The following is a 13,765-nucleotide window of genomic DNA, read 5'->3' on the forward strand; positions in this document are numbered from 1 at the left end:
ACAACGAAGAGTAGCCCCCACTCACCACAACTAGACAAAGCCCACGTGCAGCAACAAAGACCCAACGCAGCCAAAAATAAATAAATAAATAAATTTATTTTTTAAAAAAAGTTTCTTGATGATCTTGATGCACAAACCAGGCCTTTTAATAACAGTTAATGTTTTCTGAGTGCAAACTATATGCTAATCATGGTCCTAGTGCTTTGCATGCATTATTTTGATTAATTCTTTTGAAAAAGCTATATTTTACCTTTCTGCTGGGGAAATTTGACCATCAGCAGGTTTACTAACTTGCAAGAAACTTTAAAAGTAAACAGCCCCCATGTGGTGATGCAGGGATTTGAACCCAGGCTGTTGACTACACAGGCCATGCCCTTCATCGCTGTCCCTAAATGCCTCTTGCATTGTGCTTTACTCTTAGATGCACTCAATTACCATGAATGACTAGAAGTAGAAACATGGAGCAGAACCCCAGGGCCACAAAGGAAGCTTCTTGAAGAGGGATCCAGGGGAATAGGGCTGTATTCAGTTTGGCTGATTGCAGCAAAGTGATAGGAGCAGTGGCGTTCAGTCGTGACAGTGTTGGGGAGCAGAGAGTGACCGAATGATTTCTGGAACTTTATTTGGCAATCTGGCAAGTGCATCTCGTTTGGATAACCATTCACAAACTCTGTTCCAGGCTGGGAGTATGGAATTATCATTCCTCCTGATAATAAGCCCAAATCCTGGGTTGCAGCAGAAAAAATGTATCATACTCATAGACGCCGAAGGCTGGTCCGAAAACGCAAGAAAGACTTAACACAAACCACTTCAAGTACTGCAAGGGTAAGAGGAGCAATGGGAGGGAGCTGGGGGCTCCGCCTTCCAGACCACACAGAACCATAGTTAACTGGCTATTTCTACAGAAACCATTTGCCAGTCAAGGGCCTGATGCCCTGCTCAAGGGTTATAAAAGTGTATCCTGACCCCAAACTTGCGATTTAGGAACTCTGGGGGGTGGAGCCCAGCATTCCATGTTTCAGTAAGTCTTCCAGGTGATTCTGAAGCAGGCTAAATAATGAGAACCACTTAAGAGGCAGTAGTAGAAACAGAAATTATTTTGGTAGCATAATGTAGTAGTGGCTATAGCTCAGGACTTGGAACAAGACACCTGAGGATTCAAATCCTGGCTTCATTTCCTTTCTCATCTGCAAAATGGATACAATATCATGCATCTAATTAGGGTATTATAGGCTTAAATGGAATAATAATAAATTGAGTGGAAAAATAATACTCATAACAATAATAAGTGGTATGTTCTGTGTGCTTTTTGTGATGGTAGGTACTGAATATACATCATCTCCAATCCACAAAATCTGCATTTTTCTCCTCATCTTACAGATAATGTTCACAGAGGTTAAATAGATTTGCTTTAGGCTGTGTGTCTAGTAAGTGATAGAGTGTTTGAACCCAGGCTAAGGTCATTCCAAAATACGACCTCTTTCTATTCCACAAAGTGCCTGACTCATAGTAGATGTTATGAAGTGCCTTTTTATTAGATAGTGAGCTTTTTGGTACTTCTAAGGTTCCAAAGCTCAGGACCTTGTTCCTAATAAATAATGGAGTAGAATGAATGAGCTAATGAATGAATATTTGTTTTGCAATCATCCTTATCCTGATAGGGTGAGAAGTTTCTAGAGGCACTTGACTCCCTCCTTCCACATGAGAGCACCAAGGTGAAGTGGAAAGAACACTGAGCTACCAGTCAGAAGACCAGAAACATGGCCCAGTTCTATTCTACCAAAGAGTATTGTTGAGACTTAGATCATGTTCCCTAACCTGCCTCACTCCTGGCTGCATAAAATATTTTGGTGTCACTAGTAATACTGCCAGAAGGTCAATTACAAGATTGTCCTTGACCTGGGTTTTCTGTTTATTCAAAGTTGAAAAAAATAACCCCTACATGGAACTCTTATTTCTGAGATCATAAATATTATTCAGTGTTATTTTACATCTACTAAATCTAGTCATACTTTTAAGATATTTACATAAAATTTCCACCACTGAAATGTCAGCTGCAGGAGGGCAAGGACCCTGTCTTTTTCTTCACTGCTACCTCAGCTCTTAACCCAATACCACACTTAGAGTTACTGAATGAATTGAAAAAAAACATTGAAAACTGAGATAATTATATATAGTTTTTAAGATTAAAAGTGCTATAGTCGTTAGATAGTAGTTATTATAGAAGTAATATACTCTGACTTACTTATTAGCTATAGAAGCTATTACCTTAGACAAGACCCTTAAACCCTAGGGAGGGTGGTATCGTTTTTTCCCCTCTCTATATAAAATGGACATAATAATATTTTCCAAACTATATCATAATGGCAATGTTCTTCTGAGCTAACGAAGTGAGGAAATAGGAAGCAATTTGGAAAAGAATCCATTTGCTTTACCCGTCCCCTCATGCCGCCCCCCAACCCCTGCTACCAAGTCTGAATAAGGTGCCCCTCCTGATGCTACAGCCACCACTCATTTCATTTCATCTCATTTCACTTTACCTGCCTGCTTCTCTCTCTCCATCCCCAGAGTCCATCAGCTCTGCAAGGGCAGAGAGCCTGTCTATTTTGTTCTTTGTTGTATCCCTGGCTCCTAGCCCAGTACTTGGGCACAGAGTAGATTTTCAATACGTATTTGTTGATGGATCACATAATCTGCTTTATCAATATAAGGAATATTGTTATTATGATTATTATCATTCAATGTTTTACTTCTGTTTTAGGCCATGGAAGAATTTAAAGACCAGGAGGGCTGGGAATACGCTTCTTTAATTGGCTGGAAATTTCACTGGAAACAGCGTAGTTCAGATACCTTTCGCCGCAGATGCTGGAGGAGAAAAATGGCTCCTTCGGAGACGCATGGCGCAGCTGCCATCTTTAAACTTGAAGGTGCCCTTGTAAGTAATAAATAGCCAAAATTCAAATCATATTCGCCGAGGAAAATACATGAGTGTTGGATATCATACCATCGACTCCAATACTGTAAGACTGCACATAATTTGGGAGAAAGCTGCACATCCTAGGTGCTCAATAATTTTTGTAGAATGAATGGACCATTCACATATGAAAGGTTCTAAGAAGCACGTTTAATATTGTTTCATCTAGCCTTTTCCAAGTATATCTGTTCCAAAACCTTTGCTTCAGGTGACATCTATTAACATCCCTTTGGATTATACTTTGGAAACTACAACTGTTCAACAAACAAAGAAAGTTAAATATGCAGATGTGAGGGGAAGGAAAACAGAAGGATGGCTTACAAAATTGGAGAACAATTCATATGGAAGCACAATAAAAAGGCAGAGAAGAAAAAAGCACAAAGGTGGAAGGAATGAATAAGAAAATGGTCATGGTTGATTTAAAACAATGTGGTAGTCAGGGACCATTTTTAGAAATTTGTGTTTGGACACAACCTATTTTTATATTTCTACACAGTGACCCTTCTCTGTTCTTCTTCCACTGCTCTTTTTCTTCCTCCCTTCCTCTTAATCCACTTATGTATCCTTTATGCTCCTCCTTTTTTTTTTTTTTCCTTCAGGGTTTGGTAAACCTGGCCTTGGGGTAGAAAGGCTGGCTTCGACTTCCTGCTCTGTCGCTGTCCTGGGCTTTATTCATCTTTAAAAAATGGAGTGATTGGATGAAGAAAATCTCTTTTAAAAGTGACCATCCCATTTGTTTGTAATTCTTACCTCTTCGTTTGTTTTTAGGCATTGTTAATTGGTTTTCCTGACTCTTATTTTAGGGTGCAGATACTACCGAGGATGGAGATGAAAAGAGTGTAGAAAAACAGAAACACAGCGCCACTGCTGTGTTTGGAGCAAACACTCCCATTGTTTCCTGTAATTTTGACAGTAAGTTTTAAACGTGTATTTGTGTTTTTCACTTCTATGACGTTCATCTCAAGGAAACTCTTTGAATTCACCAAATATGATAGATAAAAATCCCTTTATGCAAATGTGACTTTCATTTTCATCACTTGATGGAGACAATTTTTTAAAATACAGTTTTCAAAATTATATTTGGGGTAGAGGGTGGTCAAATCATTGATTTCAACATAATCTGTCTGATATGTACTCATGCTACCTATTAAGCTCCCGCAAAAGATTATTCTAATTGGAAAAAAGGTTCAAAAAGTTAAGGTTGGTTTCAATGGTAACCTTCAGGAATTTTGGAAGCAGACCTACTCTGTAATAATAATAGCAAATACTCATGTAAGTCTTAGCATGTGCCAGGCACTCTACATATATTAACTCATTTAATTCTTATAACTACCCTAGAAGGTAGGTACTATTACTGGTCCCAGTTTTACAGGAGGAAACCAAGTGCAGAAAGATTAAATAACTTGACCAAGATCTTATAGCTTGTAAGCACTACAGACAAGATTTGAACTCAAGTAGTCTGGTTCCCAGAATCTGTGTTATGAATCAAAATGCTCTCCTGCCTCTCAAATTATGTGTGTTTGCAGGGGCAGGGAGGGATGGCAGCATAGTGGGGAAGGTCGTATATGCATTAGTATAATAATGATAAGGAGTATAAAGTCTTTGAAATATCAAAGAAACGTTTAGCAGACAACTGTTTCCTAGATCTGGTGCTGAAATGGTCTGGAAAGCCCTACTTCTATAACTCCTAGAGACCAAGTGTCATTTTAAAGGTCGGCGATGACAAGCAGTACCCTAAATCCAGGTAGTTTACACCAGGAGTATGTTCTCCTGATTGACACACTTGCATTGAGCTTCCTGTAGTACTTTTTAAATAAGTTTCATTTTGCAGGAGACAGAACTACTTTGGGAAGACATGTCATCACCACTGTATATGTGTTCTTTACCGTGGGGAAATAGATTTGGGTAACCCATTTATCTGAAACATATATTATCTCCAAATAGAAATACAGTGTTCTGTTTCTTGTCAGTAACCTCCATCCTGTTCTTTTTAGGAGTCTACATTTACCATCTGCGTTGCTATATCTATCAAGCCAGAAACCTCATGGCTCTAGACAAGGATAGCTTTTCAGGTAAAGGGAAAGAGTCTCCATCTCACATGTTATTACGCAGCAGGCTAGCTTGATTCTACTTTTCATCAAGTGGATGCTTTGAGTTATTTCTCACAACAACAAAAAGCCTTTCCGTATTGAGAGTAGTTTGATATGCATGAAGTCAATTGCTCAGTCATTAGATACTTGCTGAGTATGCCGAGCACGGTTGCTGAGTGCTGGAGAGGATTCATGGTCTTTTAATACTAATCATCATTAATGGATTAAGTGATTAAAAAAACACCTTAAGAAAAGCAGTTTCTGCTTTCTGTTTATAGCTGTGTTTTTACCCCTGGGCTCTTGGGTTAATTGGTAAGTCCTCACCTTTATATATATATTTTTGTAGCTCTCTTAAGTTGACAAAAAGGTCACCCATTCACCTACTTTGGAGTCCATCTTGACCTCCTCTGCTGCCTGCTCCCCAATTCCCAGCACCATCAAACCATGGGGCTTCATCACCCCTCACACTGACACCCCAGCTGCTTTTGTTGCCTTTGGACTGGTTCTAAGAGGAAGGTTCTGGGCGCCTGCTGCTAGGGGATTTGTGCTGTTGCTAGTGGGACCATGAATAGTTCCTGGGCTCCCTGGGCTATAGGGGGAGCATTCTACTTCAAGACCTGAAGGCCATCAGAGCTTCCCTGGGGCTTCTATGGAAACAGCTCTAAGGGCAGTTACCTGACACTCCAGCATGCTTACATCAATTGTGAGGTATGTTCCGAGCACTAATATTAACCAACATATGTGAATGGTTTCCTTTTCTCACAGATTAAAGCAGATTCAAGGTTATCTCTGTAATACACATCTCCAAAATGGTTTTTGAAGACATTTTTGAATATTCACCACCAGGGGGCACTCAATCATTGAAAGTCAAAGTTAATTTCTCGACTAAAGTTGCATAAAACTCTAAGCACATTCCTTGCAGTTTGAGATAAAAGATACCTCATCAGGGCAAAAGCAAGGAATCCCATTCATGAGATGCTGCAGTGCTAAAAGCCAAGCACCCTTTGAGCTTATGCAGAAGCTTCAAGTTAGACAGCAGGGTATTGCTCAGATAGGTCAGCTCCCAAGCAATTGCAAAAAGGTTTGGTGAAATTATTTAGCATGGAGGAGAAATGGATTACTTCTTTTTTTTTTTTTCTTATCTTTTTTCAGCTTTATTGAGATACAGTTGACAAATATAGTTGTAATATATTTAAAGTGTACAACGTGGTGATTTGATATATGTACACATTGTGGAAGGATTTCCACAACATTCATCGTCTGTCATATTTACCTGTTTCGTGAGTGTGTGAGAACACTTAAGTTCTACTTTCTTAGCAAATTTCAATTATACAATACAGTGTTAGCTGCAGTCATCATGTTATACATTAGATCCTCAGACCTTATTCATCTTGTAGGTGAAATTTATACCCTTTCACTAACTTCTCTCCATTTCCCCTGCCCCCAGACACCCTGACAGCACCATTCTACTGCCTGTTTCTATGAGTTCGACTTTTTTTGTTTCACATATAAGTGATACCATGTAGTATTTGTGTTTCTCTGTCTGGCTTATTTCACTTAGCATAATGCCCTCTAGGTTCATCCATGTTGTCACAAATGGCAAAATTTCCTTCTTTTTTAAAGCTGAATTATATTTCATAGTGTGTATCTATCTATCTATCTATATTTTTTTCTTTATTCATCTATAGGTTGGCTTTCATTTCTTTGGTGGTTTACTTTGCTGCACAGAACCTTTTTTAGTGTGATGTTGTCCCACTTGTTTATTTTTGCTTTTGGTGTCAAATTCAAAAAACCATAGCCAAGCCAGTGTCAAGGAGCCTACCCCTATATTTTCTTCCAGGAGTTTTACCATTTCAGACTTCAGCCATGGCCCACTGTTATTCTTTTTTTCTGTTTTAGATCCATATGCTCATGTCTCCTTCCTTCATCGAAGTAAAACCACCGAGATCATCCACTCAACTCTGAATCCTACATGGGACCAAACAATTATATTTGATGAAATTGAAATTTATGGGGAACCCCAAACAGTCCTGCAGAACCCACCCAAGGTTGTCATTGAACTTTTTGACAATGACAAAGTGGTAGGTAATTGAGAATTTCTAAGATGGCTAGGGGAATGATGGAGATTTATAGGGATGTTTGTCGGGGAATTTAAGGATTGCTTGTTTCTCTAGGGCAAAGATGAGTTTTTAGGACGAAGCATGTGCTCTCCTCTGGTGAAACTAAACTCAGAAATGGATATCACACCCAAACTTCTCTGGTACCCCGTAATGAATGGAGACAAAACCTGTGGGGATGTCCTTGTAACTGCAGAGCTGATCCTGAGGCACAAGGTACTTACTGAGTTCTCACTCATATATTTTTTCAGAGTAGCCAATCAAAACACTTGTTAACAACTCCAGGCACTATTTACCTGAACTAAAGGGAGGCATTGACATTTCCATGTTTGTTTCACAGGATGGCTCCAACCTTCCCATTCTTCCCTCGCAAAGGGCACCGAATCTGTACATGGTCCCCCAGGGCATCAGGCCTGTGGTTCAGCTCACTGCTGTTGAGGTATGCTGCTCACTCTGTTTTATTGATCAACTCAAATGGATGTGTCTACAGAAATGGAATCTTTCGTATAGGAATGGAATCTTGCTGCATCTTCTCTTGCTGTCTCCAATTTCCTATAGAATTTGTCTAAAAAATTGAAATATTCATGGAAATAGAATGCTTGTCAAAGCAATAAAAACAAGTCAATCCCAACATTCCTGAGGGAATGTAGAATTCCCATCTACGGGGAGCCAGTGGATTTCTAAGTTTCCTGTGTCAACTGGGAGAGAGGAGACAGACTCAGAGCAGCGTGTCTTTATGTGCAGAGAAAAGGGGACCTCAGAGGGAGGTATAGGGAGGGAAGGGAGGAATGAGAAATGGTGACATGTCAGACAGAGCAGATATAGACGGAAGGAGACTGATGGACAGCGTCCTGCCTACTATTGAGGGCTCTCCCTCTGTCCAGTCAAGCAGCTGTTACCTGGAGATTTCCATTCTTGGGGTCTTGCTAAGACTGAGGCAGATGACTCTAAACAACAGCTCTTATTTTTTTACTTAGTGCCTGCATGTCAGTCACTGTGTTAAGAAGTTTACGCTTGATCCTCAGAATAACCCACGATAGGTGATGCTCTCAGCCCCGTTTGCAGATGAGACAGAGAAGTTACTAACTGGCCGGAGTTCTCAGAGCTGTGATATGGCGCAGCCAGGGTTTGATCCCTGCACTCTTATCCCCTCTGCTTTTTAGCAGCTCGGGTAGGAGCGGTAAATGGGCAAAACCGCTTTCTCTGTATGACCTCCAGGTTTTCTAGAGTGACATTCTCAGAGATGTGAGGCAAATCTGTGCAAGTCAATCTTAAAGAATTTACCAGTTATTAAGACAGGATTTTTCCTTTTGAGTATTATTTTTCATACGTTGGGTTTCCTTCCCTTCTCTTTACATTGTTTTCTTAGATTCTAGCTTGGGGCTTAAGAAATATGAAAAACTACCAGATGGCTTCTGTCACCTCCCCCAGTCTCATTGTGGAGTGTGGAGGGGAAAGGGTAGAATCAGTGGTGATCAAAAACCTGAAGAAGACGCCCAACTTCCCAAGTTCTGTTCTCTTCATGAAAGTGGTACTGTATCAAGACTCCGTACTAGTTCATGTGTGTTGAATAGCTGAATTGTACTTGAAAATGAATATATACAAATCACACACATATTTTATATATATATATATATATTTCCAAAGTCTGTAGTTTATATATTTCCAGTCTGACAACAAATAGAAAAACCCTGCCTTGCAGACAGCTTGTCAGTGACTTTTCCCCCTTAGATTCTCACACTGTAGTGATGGTTTCTTAAAGCTTCAAACAACCCCAGTGACACAGAAGTATCTATGAGCAATACTAATGTATTTCTCCAGTAAACTTTCCATCTAGTCAGCTCTCTGTAACAGGCTCTTGGTCGATCCCCCGAGAGCGGAATATTAACCCCCAGGCCCTGCAGGTGTACGTGGACCAGAACCCTCTGGATGGTGACTGGCTGGCTGGGGAAGGGCAGCTGCGGGGTGATGGGGCCATGTCCTAAGAGCCCATGACTGTGCCCTGCCTCCAGGTGTCCCCACTTTGTTCCATCAAAGTTACCCTCTGGTTATTAGAGAGGCAGCAGCCTCAGATCTGGTTCACGGTCCTCCATCAAAGACCCTATAATACTTTGGAGCAAGAAGAGGTTACTCCGTCTTTCCGTTTTTAAAGCAGTTAAATCCTTAACTTTTTAAAAAGAAAAAAATCTTTATTTTTTACTCCATTACACAAAGCGTTAAGAAATAAAGGCATTTCTTCAGTTTCATGGGGTGGAAGGTCCAGAACCTTCCCATTTCTTTCCCCACCCCAGTCATTTTTCTGCCCTTGGGGTCTCCAGCACACCACTCTTGAACTCTAGGGTCTTGGAGCTTAACTTCTCCTCTTACAGATGAGGCAGCTGAGGCCTGGAGAGGGGAACCGCCTTATGCAAGTTCCGTAGTGAGTGCCAGGCCCCACGTGCTGTGCTGCAGTGACTCTGTCGAGATTGCAGCAGTAGCTACACAGAGCTCGGTGCTGGCTGCATTCACACTCCCTGCATTAAGTCTTCAACCCTGCAGGGCAGGCATTTTCACCCCTCTTATGTGTGCTTTGGAGGAAACTGAGATGTTAAGTGATTTACACAAGGGGACACAGCTAGCAAGTGGATGGCCAGAGTTTGGACTTAAGGTCCCTCCAACTTCAAAGCCAATACTTTTCCCCTTGCGGTGCTACAGATGAGCGCCACCTGGAAGCTCCGAGCCAGATTCCCAGAGTGATCCCCTGGGCCACTCTACCCACCCTTGTTCCGTCCCCAGCCCCTTCCCCACCTCCCAAGCTCTAGCCTGGAATCTAGCCTCAGTCAGCAGAGGTGAGGAAAGCCACTCAGTTGATCCCAGCTTCTATTCCTGTGTGAAGACGAAGGTGGAAATCATCTGAACCACGCACCAGGCAGACCCGAGACCAGCCCGTGATTGCCCAATCAGACAATGTCACCAAGGCTACCATATTCCATATAGAGGAACCAGGAGGCATGGAGGAAAAATGAGCATCCCATTTTGGCATTGAACTTCCAGGGCTGAAAGACTCTCAAGCCACAGTTATCTCCCGTGAAGGTTCAGTTTTATCTCGATCTAAATTTTAACTAATTCTAACTAAATGCTGACTTCACATCCTGTTACAGAGTAGAGCCAGGTGCTAAGGTACAGTGCTAAGCACTTCACATATATTAATTCAGCACCCCTACTCTTATTAAGGAGACCACTGGGACAGAGAAGAGTTCCCTGAGACCATGCAGCTGGCAGTGGCAGAGCCAGGGTTTGATCCCGGCTCGGAGCTCAGGCCCTTCAGCTCCAGGCTGCTTGCCTGGCATGTACATTACTGAACTGCTCGCTGTGGGTCCCACGGGCTACACCAAATGGGCAGAAAGAGCCTGGGTTGGTCCCTTTGGGGGAGTTAATTGGCAAAGCTGCCCTTGTCAGGTCTTAAACAGAAAAGTAACACCTACCTCTGTGACCCCCAGTTCTTGCCCAAGGAGGAATTGTACATGCCTCCGCTGGTGATCAAGGTCATCGACCACCGGCAGTTTGGGCGCAAGCCTGTTGTGGGCCAGTGCACCATTGACCGCCTGGACCGCTTTCGCTGCGACCCTTATGCGGGAAAGGAGGATATCGTGCCACAGCTAAAAGGTAAATGCAAGTCTCTAAATAGCATCTTGGGACTTTTCATGTTGAGTTGATTTAATCTTTACAAACTCTCAAAGTAAGTACTCATTGTCCAGATTTTGCAGATGAGGAAACAGTTTGATTTACAGCACGCTTTGTAACTTTCCCAAGGTAATATAGTTAGTAAGTGGCAGAGCTACCCTTGAATCCTGGCCTTGCTTGAGGGGGCCCAATGCTCAAGCGATTACTTACTGAATTGTCCTGCTCCTGGATGAACATTCTTTTTTGTATCATCCAGCAGAAAAGGCAAGACAATGGGTGATTGCAGTTTGCTGTGATAAATTTTTTTAAAAATAAATTTATTTATTTATTTATTTTTGGCTGCATTGGGTCTTCATTGCTGCACGTGGGCTTTCTGTAGTTGCAGCGAGCGGGGGCTACTCTTCGTTACAGTGTGCTGGCTTCTCATTGCAGTGGCTTCTCTTGTTGCAGAGCATGGGCTCTAGGCACGTGCGGGCTTCAGTAGTTGTGGCACGTGGGCTCAGTAGTTGTGGCTCGCGGGCTCTAGAACACAGGCTCAGTAGTTGTGCGCACGGGCTTAGTTGCTCTGCAGCATGTGGGATCTTCCCGGACCAGGGATCGAACCCGTGTCCCCTGCATTGGCAGGCTGATCCTTAACCACTGTGCCACCAGGGAAGTCCTGTGATAGATATTTTGATGGGGAAATACAGGGGCCCCTCCATAAGCACTGAAGGAGTGGGGGATTTTTATTTTAAATTGCTTTCCATCTATTGTCCTACCTCATTAATGCATCACAACATTGTTGTGATATAATTTGAAAAATATGATTTCATTGTTATCTATCGAATTAAAAATAACACCTGTTTGAGTTTAAATTCCTGGCCTCGGGTCACATAATTAATAAGTGATGGAGCAGGGTATAATACTTACTTTTGGGTTCTATACTAAATAATAACTAATGAATAGCATTTTGCTCTTGTTCATTCAAGAATTACTTGTTTTTTAATTTACCATGTGCCAGAGAGTGTTAGGGGCTGGGGACTGGGTCCCATCCGTGAACAAGATCCCAGAGCCCTTAGGCTCATGAGATTAAGCCCAGTGGAGAATTGACACCCATTCATCTGATCGTTGGTAGCCTCCAAACTGAAACAGCTGTCTTCTATTTGAGAGCTGTTCTGCTAACCAGTTCTATTTAATCTTCCATAAGGTTTGGTATTGATCTTACAGAGCCTCTGAAGCTCATCTGCTATGTGGGTCTGAGCATCCTGTATCCCTGATTCAGAGAAGAGAGAAAAAAATTCAGTCATACTTGAGCAAAACCCTACATGTGTTTATCCATACATTTCCCATGCAAAGCATTTTTGTGCTGAGTTGATGGTGCCTAAAACAGCAACATTTTTATAACATCAAGGATTAATGTAACTGCAGGCATTCTTTTATCTGGGGTTACTTAATGGAGAGAAACTGTTTTCCTAGTGTTTTTCCTACTGCTTTCATGAGAGAAAGTTCTTTGACACAAATATGTGAAATCATGAGGAAGGTACAAATGCTGCAAATTTTGTCTGGCCCCAGAATCGCTTGTATGGACCTACTTGTGTCTATGGGTCAGGGTTAGGCAGAGGTCTCCTGGTTCGTGATTCTTTGTAGTTAGTGTGAAGTGGGGTCAAGGCTTCAGAAAGCCCCTGAAGAGGAAAATCCTTAAGGTGTATGGGGAGCACAGGGTTCCCAAGGCCAGAACCTGTTATTTTAGATCAATCTGATAGTTTCTTAAAACCAAACTGAGGTAGGAGTTGAGAAATGTACTTGGTTGGCCTAATGTTGGAAGCACACAGAATAACTTTCCTCCTGTCCCCGAGGCTTTGTTTACACGAGGATTGTAAAGTGGAAGAATGATAATATAGGAAGAAACTTGCATGCAGTTGTGTTCCGGCGTGCCTGCCCTCCTGGCTGTCCCGTTCTGTGTTGCTGCAGTTGTCGGGAGTTGGAGGGGAGCTATCTTGGAAGCCTAGAGACTTCTGATAGATCTGGGGGTGCCACCTAGCAACAGCATAGCAACTGGCGTATCATAGATGCTCAATAAATGTCAGTCTCCTCTGCTTCCCCGGTGTTCCCCTGATCACTTCTCTGACATTTACTAAGGGCCTACTTTGCTCTGGGCTCTGGTATGATGGTTAAAACACAAGCTTTGGGGTCAGACAGACCTAGATTACTTACTTTCACTTGTGATTAATTGTTTAACCGGAAGCAAATGACTTGCTTTCTCTTAGCCTCAGTTTGTTTGTTTTTTAACCTCTATAATGGGTATAATGCCACATATGCACATATTCTACAGGATTTTTGAGGGGTTAAATGAGGTCATGTACGTAAACAGGTTAGCCCACTGCCTGGCACATGGTAGGTGCCTAAAAAATGTGTTTTTCCTCCTTTATGTCCTATACATCAAATGCTGGGTTAAACACAAAGTTCTTTTGGCTTGGCAGAGTTTGTTCTGTCTGAGTTCTACCCTCCTGTTGAATGTCTGGCTGCCTGATGCCTTCTTCCATAAAGGGTAGCTGCACCTCTCATCCCACCCCGCCCCAGGCTGAGGCTTCAGCACCCCCTGCAGCTGAACCAAACCTGGTGAGCCCAGGGGCTGCTCCTGAGCCCTTGCTCTAACCTCAACATCCAGAGCCACAAATATTCTGGGAGTTATTTAAAGCCAGGATGTGTGCCTTTTCCCTCTATGTACACTGTGAGAACCAAGCTGAATGAGCCACTGCAACTTCAGCCCTGAAATGTGCAACTATTCACCCTGCTTTGCTTTTCTGTGTCTTAGAACAGATTCCATGAAAAGGAGGCTCCTTTGGTGTAGCTCCCCCCAGCCCCCATTGCCCCGACCTCACTCCTACATCCTCTAAAGACATGTGTTGACACAATTCTTTTTTTAGCATTTCCTGTGTACA

General features: G+C 42.2%; 1 protein-coding gene across 2 annotated transcripts in view; it reads left to right on the forward strand.

Annotated features, from left to right (window-relative positions):
• The window catches only part of MYOF (myoferlin), a 161,840-nt gene that overhangs the window by 113,883 nt on the left and 34,192 nt on the right, over nucleotides 1-13,765 (forward strand). For both annotated transcript variants that reach the window (XM_057530485.1, XM_057530486.1), the window contains exons 29-37: nucleotides 680-825; nucleotides 2,762-2,935; nucleotides 3,778-3,886; nucleotides 4,969-5,046; nucleotides 6,964-7,145; nucleotides 7,239-7,397; nucleotides 7,522-7,620; nucleotides 8,551-8,712; nucleotides 10,661-10,826. In XM_057530485.1, coding sequence (XP_057386468.1) covers nucleotides 680-825; nucleotides 2,762-2,935; nucleotides 3,778-3,886; nucleotides 4,969-5,046; nucleotides 6,964-7,145; nucleotides 7,239-7,397; nucleotides 7,522-7,620; nucleotides 8,551-8,712; nucleotides 10,661-10,826 — 1,275 coding nt within the window. The remainder of the gene's footprint in view (nucleotides 1-679; nucleotides 826-2,761; nucleotides 2,936-3,777; nucleotides 3,887-4,968; nucleotides 5,047-6,963; nucleotides 7,146-7,238; nucleotides 7,398-7,521; nucleotides 7,621-8,550; nucleotides 8,713-10,660; nucleotides 10,827-13,765) is intronic.

This window comes from Balaenoptera acutorostrata, chromosome 16 (genome assembly GCF_949987535.1).
Source record: "Balaenoptera acutorostrata chromosome 16, mBalAcu1.1, whole genome shotgun sequence".
Taxonomy (NCBI): domain Eukaryota; kingdom Metazoa; phylum Chordata; class Mammalia; order Artiodactyla; family Balaenopteridae; genus Balaenoptera; species Balaenoptera acutorostrata.